Here is a 14,504-nt window from a genome sequence, read left to right as displayed (position 1 = left end):
TTGAAGAGGTATTGATGTCCAATATTGGACCATGCATGAAGCTAAAGTTGAACATACTACACATCTTTGCCTACATCACTTACTTTCTGCGTAATAGGATATAAATTTAAAGGCAATGAACTTCAACAAATTAAACAATGTCCTATTTTTTTTGTTTTGTATCAATTATTGATCAGAAATTCAAATAGTTACTTCTTTTAATTGCAGATGTTGATGAATGAAGCAAACGCACGATGACAATTATGAAATACGAATCAGTACGAAAATTCTGGTTAGATGGTCTGAACATTATTTCTTAGGCACTAATCCCAGTAAAAGTGTAAAAGTGTATCAGTACACTTTCATCACAGCTACCGTCAGTGTCTTCTAATAGATAGCGATTTTACATTGTTTTGAATCACAATGACTTGTTTCACACTACTGACCGAAGTATTAAAAATTCAGTTTTAAATATCTTTTTCCACGTTAGTATGTTAACGACTAGAACACTTTGGTAGAACATGTAGTTTCAAATCCAGATATTTATTCTCAAATTCGTTGCAGTCCAACTAGAGGGACCTGACCTATAATGTTTACCTTTGAGGATATCATAAGGAATTATCTTCAAACGCTATCGACACATTATCCCCAGACACTTTCACTACACATTATCCACTAAACTTGGTGAAAAAATGATCAAGTCACATGACGCTGCTAAGTAGATGATTATGTTGGAAGTGCATTTTTTGTGACAAGACACTGCAAATATTAATTCTGGAGACTTTGCGACTCAACCGCTTAAAATTTCATCAAAAATAGCTTTTAATACTAGCTAACAGAGACTATGGTCTTACGTTTTGTTATTATTAACAATAAAGATACAATTGTGTGGAGCAATTTCTAATAAACTGCGACAAAAAGTACTCCCAACATTAAAATATTTACTAATTTGGACGTAAATTCAAAAACTAACAGTCTCTTGAGGATACCATCTACCATGGTACGTGATCACCTACACTTTCTCGGTAAAGCCTAGTTTCATCACATTCCCAAAAACAACGACAGAAAAATAAGTCAACCTTGCCTTTGCCTCCTGGTCACTGATAGGGTTTTCTTCAATATCAAAATCTTCGTCTTCCAAGCTTTCCGAATTATTACTTTCAAGATCTGAATCCGACAAGGAGTCATTGGGTGCTTCCTCCCCAGGCTTTAGGTTGGACACTAATATAGCCCTCAGTCCATTGTCCAATTCGATATACCTTTTTCAGCTGTCAAATAACATTGTTGAACTTACCTGTAACTGCGGTAATCTATTCGACTTTTCTCCAACTCGAAAAAGCCGTCACAATTCATTCTCAGCGCTCTAATGTACCAACTAATCGGAGCGCCACGAGGATCTTAGCATTTTCGACCTTCAAATAGGGGTAATTTTTTGTTCCGTTACATTGTGACAAATGTTTTCGTGTCGTTTGTCGTGAGATAATCTTGATGAAAGTTAAGGAAATATCGCCAGTCTTAAAATGTTTCGCACAGATGGTTCAGAGTTAAAGCAAATCTGGGACTAAAATGATCTTTTTTCGCTTACGGGGTTTTATGAGGTTTGTCTCGGGCTGGTCACCATATATTTTAAGTGCCTAAGTTCGATAGTATACTTGTAGGCTAGGTTCAGTAGTAGGAACTCAGCGTTCTGTACTAGGACCTCTTCTTGATTTATATAAACGATCCTCCACAACAGGTATAGTCAGACCTCTTGATAATGATGTGAAACTTTGGAGAGAGGTACGCAACCAAGAGGATAATTTGGCACTTCAGGAGGATCTGACTGGACCTAAAAGTTGAGCAGATGATAACGAACTTACCTTTAACACTTCAAAGTGTAGAGTAGTCCATCTGAGACATGCTGCACACCATGGCTCTTCCAACTCATCCGTCCCACTGGCAGCAAGAAGTCTGGTGCGAGTGAAACAGTTTGCGAGGATGACAGGATGCCAATCACTAACATCCATCGACGTCTTGGACGATGGGCAGAATTATTCGAAGGGCAGTTCAACTGACTTGCTGCTCCGGCAACATCGGTCGGACTGTCCTTCCCTCCATGGCCGGTGACAACTGATCCACCAAATGAGGCGGAAGTCCGCAAGGACCTCCAACTCTTGAAGCACTACTATTCACCTGGCCCAGATGACTTACCTTCAGCCCTTTTTAAAGATGGTAGTGACTTTTTGACTAAGGAACTGACTGTGTTGTTTACAAAGGTCTGGGAGCTAGAGAATGTACCGATGTAATGGAATGAGTCGATAGTTGTCCCTATCTTTAAAAAGAGTTCACGTCGTTCCTGTAACAACTATCGGGAGATAAGTCTACTTCCGATTGCGTCCAAGCTATTGACTTCCGTCATACTTCGTAGGTTGTTCAAAACCCGAGAATGATTGATTCGTGAGGAGCAGGCTGGTTTTCATTCTAGTCGAGGATGTAATGATCATATCTTAACCCTCCGCCAAATGTTAGAACACCATATACTTATCGCAGGCCAACAATCGTAGTATTTCTTGACATCAGGGCTGCCTTCGATCCGTTGGACACGACTGCTCTCTGTGATTGTCTATTGAGGAAAGGTGTGCCTGAGAAGTTTATTAACATCCTAAAAGCCCTATATACAAACACCTCAGACAGAGTGAGGACATACAACCACCTCTCTCCATTGTTCCATTCGGGCAGTGGGGTTAGGCAGGGTTGCCCAATCTCACCATTCCTCTTCAACTTTGCCAAAGTACTTCAACAAGACTGGCAGGATTCTAATCCTGTGCTCACTTTAGATGGTGAGCAGATAGAAGTAGTCAAGAAGTTCATGTATCTAGGTAGTTGCATAAGTGCTGGTAGTGGCGTGAATGACGAGATCGATTCGCGTATAGTGAAAGCCAGAGCGACTTATGCCATTCTGGACCACTTTTGGCGCCTTCGTGATATCAATCTGGCTGTAAAATGTCGGATCTACAACGCGTCGGTAAGGGCAGTTTTGCTCTATGCTTGTGAAACCTGGCCTCTCCGAGTTGAGGACGTTCGATCATCGTTGTCTCCAAAGGATTGCTGACATCCAGTAGCAACACCATGTTAGTAATGCAGAGGTTCGGCATCGTGTGTTCGGGCACAGAGACGATAATGCAATTGGTGTCACCATCCTGAAACACCGACTTCGGTGGCTTGGACATGTTCTACGAATGTCGTCCCAGAGAATTCCACGTCTTGCATTATTTGCCGACTCTGAGACTGGTTGGAAAAAGCGGAGAGGTGGTCAGTGTATGACATGGTGTCGTGGTATGGAAGGAAGCTGCAGAGGACTGGCGTCTATTAGTCCTTCTCGACTTCCTGGCTGGGGTCCTAGAGATGGTGCAACACAGTGGCTAGAGTCGTTATCATATATGGCTCAGAATAGAAGCCAATGGCGATCCTGCTGTAACCTTCATTTACTTTCTTCATAAAAAGTGGTTGTGTCTTCCTTAACTGAAAGATTTCTTCTGGTTGTACCTTTCCGTTTCCCTCATTGTTGTTATTATTACACTACCTTACAGTAATCTGTTCGTTATTGTTCTTTTTTTAACGTTCCTTACATTTTTTCTCTTCGAATTCTCATTGTTATTGTGTGGCGTATATATATTTGGTGCCCTCTTGTACCAATATTTGTGTGTTCAAATAAAATAAAACAGCTGCAACTTAGGCGACTCCCATCTAAAAGAGATTTAAAAGTGCTGGTACCCTATGATTTGAAGTCCTACGCCATCTGTAACAAGATGCCTTTAGACCAAACCTTGCGTTGGTAACATTGAAGCGCATTTTTGGCCAGTTTGATGGAAGAACTTTCCACATAATCTTCAACAGTTTTATTCGTCCCCATTTAGAGTATGAAAACGTATTATTTCCTCCCTCACTGCAAAAGGATGAGGACACTTTAGAAAGTATCCAACGGCGAGCCACGAGATTAGTTCGGGGACTCACATTCCCATAGAACAACCCTTAATAAAAAACGTTAACCAGAATAAATAAATTAAACCATCTAAACCCTGTCCTCCGTGTTGAAGGATCTTTATTCAGAAGAATTATGACGCCTCATGGTGAAAGCCAATATTCTTCGGAAGTCATGAAACCAATACCTCTTTTAACAACAAGAGCAACAACTTTTACAGGACATGGAACATCCGGACAATGTGGAAGACTGGGTGGACCAATCAAATGGCTGAGGAAGTGATGAGATACAAATCTGCAGGACTTGTAGTCAGAGAAACCCATTGGACTTAAACTGGACAGCAAAGGCTAGATATGGGAGAGATGCTTCTGTACTCCGGTCATGAAAGAGAAAATACTCTACACACCCTTGGAGTTGTTCTGATGCTCTCCAAATAAGCACGCAATCCACATATAGGATGGGAATTTCGTGCACCAAGAATAATCAAAGTATCCTTCAAAACAAAGAAGGAGGGTGCCACAATGAATATTATCCAATATTATGCACCCACCAATGATAGCTACGACGACAATGAAGATCAGTTCTATGAGAGGATGCAATCAATCATAGCGAAGTGCTCAGGAAAGGGTCTCATCATTCTGATGGGAGATTTAAACGCCAAAGTCGGAATGGACAATACCAAATATGAAGATATCATGGGACAACAAGGACTGGAAGAAAAGAACGACAATGATGAGAGATTTGCAAACCTATGTGCCTTCAATAAGCTGGTCATAGGCGGCACCATATTCCCACATAAACGCATTCTCAAAAACAACATGGACTTCACCGGATCACACCACGCAAAACCAAATTGATCATATCTGCATCAACAAAAAGTTCAGGAGGACGATGGAAGACGTGAGAACCAAGAGAGGAGCTGATATAGCATCAGATCATCATTTGCTGGTCGCCAAGATGAAACTGAAACTCAAGAAACGCTGGACAACGAGACGAACAATAGCACAAACGTTTAATACGGCTTTTCTTCGGGATACTGACAAACTCAACAAATTCAAGATAGCCTTCAGCGATAATTTCCAGACCTTTCATGATCTACTCAAAAGAAAAGGATCTACTGTGGAGAGCAACTGGAAGAGGATCAAAGAAGCAATCACTTCAACATGTCATGAGGTTCTGGGCCACAAGAAGCACCATCACAAGGAATGGATCACTGTTGATACACTGGATAAGATTCACAAAAGGAGGAACAAGAAGGCAGTAATCAATACCAGTCAAGCAAGAGCAGAAAAAACCAAGGCACAAGCTGAATACACAGAAGTAAACAAACAAGTGAAGAGGAGCATCAGAACCGACAAACGTAAATATGTGGAAGATTTAGCAATGACGTCGGAAAAGGCTGCAAGAGAAGGAAACATGAGACAATTGTATGACACGACAAAGAAACTCTCTGGAAATCGCCGCAAACCAGAACGACCAGTGAAAAGCAAGTAAGGCGAGGTAATCACCAACATTCAAGAACAACGAAACAGGTGGATAGAACACTTCAAAGAACTCTTGAATCGACCAGCTCCATTGAACCCACTCAACATCGAACCAGCACCCACAGACCTCCCAATCGATGTTGGCCCACCAACAATTGAAGAAATCAGCATGGCCATCAGACAAATCAAGAGTTACAAAGCAGCAGGAACAGACAACATTCCAGCAGAGGCATTGAAAGCAGACGTAGCAGTAACTGCAAGGATACTCCACATTCTCTTCAATAAGATTTAGGATGAGGAACAGGTACCAACATATTGGAAAGAAGGACTTCTGGTCAAAACACGAAAGAAAGGCGATCCCAGCAACTGCGACTACTACAGGGGAATCACTCTCCTCTCAATACCAGTAAAAGTCTTCAACAGGATATTGTTAGACAGAATGAAGGACTCCGTTGACGCCCAACTTCGAGACCAACAGTCAGGATTCCGTAAGGATAGATCGCGTACGGACCAAATTGCAACTCTACGGATCATTGTGGAACAATCAATTGGATGGAATTCATCACTCTACATCAACTTCATTGACAACGAATAAGCATTCGGTAGCGCGGACAGAACAACACTATAAAAGCTTCTTCGACACTACGGCGTGCCTCAGAAGATAGTCAATATCATGCAGAATTCCTATGATGGATTAAACTGCAAAATCGTACATGGAGGACAGCTGACAAACTCGTTCGAAATAAAGACCGGTGTCAGGCAGGGGTGCTTACTCTCACCCTGTCTCTTTCTCCTGGTGATCGACTGGATCATGAAGACGTCAACATCTGAAGGGAAGCACGGGATACGGTGGACATCTAGGATGCAGCTGCACGATACAGACTTCCCAGATGAACTGGCCCATTTGTTCCGAATCAACCAAGTAACATTGTCATTGGCATCACACACATTGAGGAAGTGGTTGGAATACTACGTGTTTAATTTGGTTGCTTTTAAATCATTACTACTTGTCACAAATGCTCCTATATATGTCAAATCTATTCAATAGTCTAAATAACAGAAGTAATCCAGGCGAGTTTAGCTTTTTTGCTCGGTGTTTTACCTTTTTTGATGCTTCTTAACTGGTATATAGTTTCGCTTAGACTAGCCGTATATATTTTATATGAAACTCTCCCAAAGCGTTCTTGGTATGAGAAATATTTAATAGCTTTTTATTACAACATACTACTCTGAAAGTGTGTTGTTTACAGACGAAGCATATTATATTCAAAAATTATTTGAAAGTTATTAGTTTCAATTACATTTTCCACCTGTTTATGTCACTAAGCTAACACCTTATGAAACGTCTATATTATAACTCATCATATTCCTAGCTGTAGTTCTACGAGTCGTCTAAACTTTCAAGATTTTTTAACTTGTCAAAAACTAGATCAACTCATACGTTAACATAACTTATACATGTATCGTATTATACCATCTATGCCATTTAAATTTAACTATCATTTGAATTGCCTTTAACATGTTTTCACTAAACCCATCATAGTCGTTATTTCTACACGGATTTGGGTTTATGAATTGGTCTACCAAATTAGTTGCATAAAAGACAAACTAACCTATGCGAAACTCGATACTTGCAACTGACTTGTATGCACCATCAGTCGGTGAATATGAATTTAAATAATATTGAGTCAAGAGCATGTCTCTTACGAATACACTCATGTTTAACTAATTCCTCTCAGCTAACTGTCTATAATTCACATAATTATAACCTTCCACGTATCAAAAAATATTTTGATAATCATTCACATGTATTGGTAGCATTACTAAATTCTATCACGATTATGTAATAATGAGGTCGAGAATATCTCCCCATAACTAAATAAACCATATCAAACGTAACAAACTAACTGTAACACTAGTTGCAATTCTTCTTTTCTATGGTTATACGTTTGTTCTTTCAGTCAGCCTACTAATGGACATGCACTTGGAAGTCAATTCACACGGATAGCATGCCAATATAAACGTCAGTGGACCTTCTCATTTGAACCAAAGGTAATACCGATATCAGCACCGACAAAACATTGATTATATTTTTGTATTTCTAAATACAAAATACTTGTACTCCCTATTAGTTATTAACCAATGGTTATTACTACGCATCTTGAGGCGATTTATAAATATATATACACGAAATCATTCTTTATTCTTAATCTTCACGTGGATTTCTATTTTTTGCGTGCTAAGAATAAAACCAAAGATTTTCAAATTGCTACATGTTTTTCTTGATCAGTTGCTGCCGCTTTCTTCCTGATTTATCTTTCAGCTTATCAACACCCGGAGGATTCTTATTATTTTTCTTGGTAACCTCCAGCGCGCGACAGTCCCACTCGATGTGGTGTCGAACCAACGTCACGTTAATTCTGGCATGGGAGTAGTGTAGCGACATTGGGTCCTAACCACAATCCTCAGGGCTGAACACGGAACAACTGGGAAAGATAGACATTCAACATATAACGCAGGGAAATGCGCAACGATGTAGGCGGGAGGGATGAACTGAATCGAATCCAATCGGGTGGCATGGCTCAGCTTCGCAGGCGTGGTCGCTCTGTATAACTTGTTTCTACTCATTAAATATGTTGTTGTTACCTCCAGTTTGAATGTGTTCTCCATCATATATTGGTAATTGTTACGATACGATGAGTCAGTGTAGACAGTGGTGTGACGTCTGTGTAAGATCTTATAAATTAGACAGTTACGACATGACATCCACAATTTTAGGATTAGGTCTATGATTAGAGTAGTGCTAATAACGAAGTAGATCATAATTCTACACATTGGTCGTAAATGTGCTGGGGATAATACTTCTCACATATAAATGCAAATAATATTAGTGAGATCCGTATTGTCAATATGACAGTTGGCGCGCTTTATGGAGGTTGCGTTGTGACGTGCGACTGATAGTTGGGAGTAAATCCACGTAAATTTGAGAGCTTCTATAAACCATAACCTTATATGCCTTTGAAACATCTGAGGCAAAATTAGTCGCGCTGGATGAAGTCATTCGTTTCATGTGCGTTATCGGTCACATATCTTGAGAGGGCTGAAAAAATAGGGTAAGAAAAAGAAAGTGCGATAACCAAAGCAGACAATGTCCGTGCCTGTTGAAATTGAGTCATTTATGGTGAAATAGTGAAGGTATGACCACCTAGTAAAATTCCCCTTTATTAAGGTACTTTTTGAGCAAAAGCATCCAAATAGGTTGACGAAAACAAGTGTAAATATGTTGTGAATGGACAAAGAACTGTATAAATTGAAGCGGTTCAAAAAAGAGCTGAAAGTATAGGATTATATGATGTATTCCGATACACAAATGGCTGTTTCCCTTTCTGTCGAAGCTATTTCAGCTCAGTTTATAAGCAATCGTCTACTAAGATACTCAATGTCCATCGATCGTATATCATCAGTAACAACTTACCGTGGGAGAGAACAAACCAGCTTCCACTTGGAGGGGAAATTAGGAAGATACATGGGAAGTGGATGGGACATACATTACGGAAATCACCAAACTACATCACAAGGCAAGCGCTAACTTTGAATCACTAATGGAAACGGAAAGCAGGAAGGCCAGAGAACAGACTACACCGAGGATTGGTGGGAGACACGAAAAGGATGTATAGCAACTGGAAAAAACTGGAATGGATTATCCAGGTAAGAGTTGGCTGGAGAATACCAGTGGGTGGCCTATTCTCCTCGACGAGGGGTAACAAGCCTGAGTAAGCAAATAAATTTTATTCGAAGCTAACTAACAGTTGTGAAGGATGAGTAGCACGACGTGCTAACTCGTGATCTGGTGCGGATGCGTGACTGTGCGCCACCAGCTAGGATGTTTCAAGTAAAACTAGTGTTGAAAACAGGGATTCATTTACTGCTACGGCTCACTCCTAATGGGGTGTAGCTTGTAGAGAGTTAAACACTTCTGATAGCTTGCTGTGCTCCGCAGCATCTGGTCGTCTTTATCTTTCGTGTGGGACCACGTGATACAATATAGCAATAAAAAATGAACAATGAAAAACTATATTCACCGCATTATTCGTCGGTTTTTCGTCTCTCCCAGCCGTCTTAAAGAGGAAAAAAAGGAAGTGTAAGTGTACATCAAAATGCAGTCGTACTTGCGTAAGGAAGCAAAACTTGAGAACAAAACCTGATATGAGTGTACATCATATGCGACTGCTTGAAAACATTTTGCAAAGATTGTTTCTTTCAATTTTTTAAAATAATAAACACACTTAAATAGACTTGGAAAAAAGGTTTTCGTATTTTTCACTCAGTGACACAAATTATATCGTGAGGCAAGTTGAACAGAAACGTCAGTTGATTGGGATCGACTGGAAACATCTAACTGAGCGCGTTGCGTTTGCTAGCCTGTTCGCGTAGGAGTTTAGATCCATATTCATTAAAGATTATTATTATTATTAATGGCTTTATTCAATATTATATTTTGGTACAATATAGAATTCTCAGCACAGGGTATTCCAACAAGTTACTTACTGAACAACGAACAAAAAGGCAGTAACAAATACAAAAAGAAATTAAAAAAAGGTTTTTTTTAAAAAAAGAAAAACCAAAAAAAGAAACCAAAAAACTGTACAAACTTTTTAAAATCAAAGACATGTTAAGAATGCAAGTTATTGACTAGGTTAATTCTAACAACCTGTTTGTCACAGAGCATATTTGCTAGGTAAGGTATTATAGAACTTTTATACTTTTCCTTGCGTGCATGGATTCTAATGTAATTATGTCTCGTTCTACCAGAAGATATACAAGGAGAAAGATAAGAGTGAAGGGGATGGGTAGTATCCGATAAAATAACACCTGCCAGGAGTTTGCATGATTTTAAATGTCTATCAACAACCATTTTAATTATGACCTCAAAGATTCACCACACATCTTGCTGACTGCCTTCAGCACTCTTCGCAATACAGCGAAGTCTTTTCTCAAAAGCCCGGGAAAGAATAATGAAGAACAGTAAAGAATAATAGGTAATATGCAAGAATTGACAAATTGTAAGAGTAAATGACGAGTAATTCCAAGAGCATGCAATCTCTTTATGTAGTAGGTCAGACGGAAAACCTTCTTCGATAACAATAAAACGTGGGAAGACCAAGACAGATCAGAGGAAAAGGTGACACCAAGATAATTGACCTTCGACACCAAGTTTATCAAAGAGTCTCCGATGGTACAAGCATTATGGGATCTCAAAATAGTGTTTATATTCCGTTCATGTCTCATGCTAAAGTTAACAGCTTGACATTTAGACGGATTAAGTATGAGACCATTACCAACAGACCAACAATCAATACGAGACAAAAACTCATTCATTTCTATGGGATGTAAAGAGGAAGATATAGGCATACATACAGTGAGATCATCCGCATATTTCACAAAAGTGTTTTCAGTGGAAGATGGCAGGTCATGCAGAAAAAAAGAGAATAGAAGAGGTGAAAGAACAACTCCTTGTGGTACACCTTCATGAGACAGTAGAGACTCTGAACACTTTCCTCCAAACACAGTGTACTGTTTCCTTCCAGAGAGGTAGGAACATAGCCAGTTGGTTATCCAGCTGTCAGTGTTGACGCTGATTAACTTATTAAGTAAATGCTGTCTTGGTATAGAGTCAAAAGCTGAAGTATAGTCCAGAAAAGCACATCGAACATACTTCTTACCCTTTTCTAAGTTGAACACTATATTGTGATGCAGAACTGCAACAGCACCTAAAGTGCTTCTTTTGCGCCTGTATGCAAACTGGTATGGGTCAGTATGCTCTATTATCGCAGGCTGAAGTGGAAGTATTAATAATTTTTCCATGGTTTTGAGGAAGGGTGAAGTTATTGCAATAGGTCTAAATTTTACATTCTTATCACCAAATTCTTTCTTGGGTGCAGGAATTATCTTCATCTTTCTCCACATTTTCGGTATGAGATTAGATGAGAAGGATCTGTTAAATATAGTTGTGAACGGATAACATAGAACGTCAGCACATTTTTTAAAAAGGATGTTTGGGATACCATCAGGTCCCAAACATCGAGATGAATTAAGCGACTGGAGATATCGTCGTACATCAGTTTCGGTGAAAGTAGGAAAACAGCTTTTTTAGACCCATGGATAGAGGGAGCATCACATCAGATGACTGACGTACAAAAGACTTATTTAAGTCACGAACATTCAGCTGGTTATCGCTTCTAAACTGTCTGTCACCTGAAAGTTCTTTAAACAATTTCCACATACTTGGAGAGTTTTTGCAAGACAAGAGTTTTTGAGCAAACATACAGTTGAGACGTCTAATCTCTAGGTTTATCAGACCATTTAGTTTACGAACTTCATTAGAGTTCTTCTCCTTGTACATTCTTTCTTTCATCCTCCGTAGTCGTTTTAGTTGTGAAGATGTAAGTCGATCAAAACTTACAAAAATGGTTTCATTAGGACAACAAATATCAAAACAGAATTTAAGGTAACAAGTGATAACATCAGTAGTGTTTTCCAGTGAGTCATCTGTAAATAATTCCCAGTTAGTCGTATGAAACATGTTTGGGTAGCATTTCTTGAGCCGAAAGGCATGCGCAAAATCTCGTAGAGACATAAGGGAATGATGATAGAGATTTTAGGAATGCCGTCAGCAGATATGGGAATTCGGTCATACGGTTGAATTGACTCGAATATTAAGAAAATAGTTGTACCTCTCAAGGTAGCTGCCGAACCGTGAACGTGAGGCAATGGGCAATGATCAGAAATGGTTTTCACATTCAATCGTCTTTTGTTGGACCCCAATCGTTGCTATCCTTTTTAAGGGACCATGTGCAAGGGAGATGCCTATGTGCTGTTTGATGGCCGAATGATTACTAAGTCTTTCATATGGTCGAATTTGTTTTTAGCCAACCTCAGCTTTTCGGGAGCTAGTCGGCGCGCTTTCGAGAATTTAGATGGTCTTGTAGTCGTGACGAAACGTGTAACATCGCTGCTTACACATAGCAATTTCGGTTTCGTTTGGTATATCTCAGGGTACTCATGGAGTATTTGTTGATAGTACGGGTCAGTCATGTGCCTTACTGTGATTGGGGATAATCTTAAACCAGAATAAGAAGTACACAAACAGATAACTAAGTATTTTCCGTCTATTTGCGCATGTCGATGAGTAGATTATGATGTTGAAGCAGATTCATACCAGCGATTGTCATTGAAACATTTGTAACAACGAAGATCCAGTGAATGAGTTCGCGTAAATGTCGGAGACCTACATAGCTATTGATTTTGGGTATTTACTTACCTCAACACTATCATTTGGTCACCTTTTGTGGAATAATCAAAGTTTGTTTATTCAGTCAAGTATGATCTCGGAATTTATAAAATTCAATAAATATCTTAGCAGAATTTGAATTTAAAATGGCAAGGACCAACAAAAATACTTTTTTATAGACTTATTTAAAGACATAAGTTAAAGGACTTGGAGTTTTTTGGACGTCAAGTATAAATACGAGCATACTAATATCGTACTTCAAACAGGGACTCACATGTACTCAACCCTGAATTTCTAAAACTGCAGATATACTTCCATTAGGAATTCAAAGAAAATACCAATATTTGGGCAAACCAGAGGACATCGTCATTTTATATATGGTCACGGTGAATCACAGGGTTTGAAAACCACAGAATCCACGAGATATCAGACTTCAGTGTATCAAGGACACCAATTTAACACAAATAGGAACATATTTGTCTGGTGCAATTTATGTGGAGTTGAAAAGACTATCTTAAGTAACCGTAGATATACGGTTATATGAAGAGTTTGTGAATCACAACCTTGCAACTTCCAAACGACATTGGTGATTTTTAAATGGTTAATATTTTAGCTTCAATGTACACTCTACGTCAGTCCCATTTCACCAATTCAACATCGTTCTATTGCATGAAGATTACTTCCCTGATAATGCCCTCCAAAAAATACTTTGAATATATATTGTTAATAATATAAGCATTGATATTCATGATCAGCATTTGATTTTGACTATGTTTATTCATGAGTTATGGAAATTAATAAAATATGCTCCTTCAATAAAATGCATTATATTGAACATGCAGTCGTATACATTTCCTTGTTTTTGTTTGTGTACATTGTAAGAAGTGTATATATATAACTGTGTGTTGTGGCGTGCAGCATGACGCAGTTGCGCGGGAAGTATGTTAAGTACGTGGTAGTTTTGTTTGATTGCATGGGAGTGATGATTATTCTCCGTTTCCAGAGCGTAATTTTCAGTGGGATTCCACAGCACGGTTAGAACCCACCGTGTGAAAATGCGCTACGTTGACTTGGAGATGTCTGAAGATGTATGTAGTGTTTGTTTCATGTATTCCTCACCTAATATGCTTAAATCATTATCATTACTCTTGTAATTTTGTTTATTTTCCAGGCAACTATGTTCGAATGGTAAGTAATGAAATTCGTTGGTCACATGATGTAACTTCACAATCTGTCAATCCTATGATAACATGATTTACAATGTCTCTGAGTCGACCGAAAACTAATTGTTTTCTCCTTACGCAGTTACTTAGTCAACTTTCGGAAAATAGCTTCTCAATGTGAAAGACAAGTTGTTGGTTTTTCAAGCCTGCTGTGACACTCATTGCGGAGCGTATTCATGAAGTCCCGGTATAACCTGGATCCACACAATGTCCTGTGAAGATTATCCCGTTTTGCGGTAATACCGACTGATGAAAGACTGCCGGTTGAAGCTTGTCTGAGTGACGACTAGGTTAGTTCTATGATGATTGTTGGTGTCCGTAAATATGTCGGTTTAATATTAGCTGATTTAATGAGTCTGAAGTTTGCAAAGCATTGTCACACGATTCTTTTTGCCTTCCAGACTGACTACAACAAGGGTCCATACAATGTCCTGTAATGATTCCGCGAAAACCGATGGATTCATACCGGGGGCTGTCATCGAGGCTTATCTCGGTGTTGATCAGGCTAGTATAATGTCGATTGTTGATGTCCTTAAGAAGGTCGGTTAATGTACTCCGGGTCTGAT

General features: G+C 39.2%; 1 protein-coding gene across 1 annotated transcript in view; it reads right to left on the bottom strand.

Moving 5' to 3' along the window:
- Positions 1 to 1,353, bottom strand: part of NRD1 (Nrd1 complex RNA-binding subunit) — a 63,762-nt gene extending 62,409 nt beyond the window's left edge. The window contains exons 1-2 of the mRNA XM_051219522.1: positions 1,274 to 1,353; positions 1,064 to 1,238 (exon numbers count right to left, since the gene is read on the bottom strand). Of these exons, the coding sequence (XP_051064760.1) occupies positions 1,064 to 1,238; positions 1,274 to 1,332 (234 nt within the window). The 5' untranslated portion in view covers positions 1,333 to 1,353. The remainder of the gene's footprint in view (positions 1 to 1,063; positions 1,239 to 1,273) is intronic.
- Positions 1,354 to 14,504: the final 13,151 nt, after the last annotated feature.

This window comes from Schistosoma haematobium, chromosome 5 (assembly GCF_000699445.3).
Source record: "Schistosoma haematobium chromosome 5, whole genome shotgun sequence".
Taxonomy (NCBI): domain Eukaryota; kingdom Metazoa; phylum Platyhelminthes; class Trematoda; order Strigeidida; family Schistosomatidae; genus Schistosoma; species Schistosoma haematobium.
Note: the sequence above shows the minus strand (reverse complement) of the source record. Positions and strands in the feature narration are given on the sequence as shown.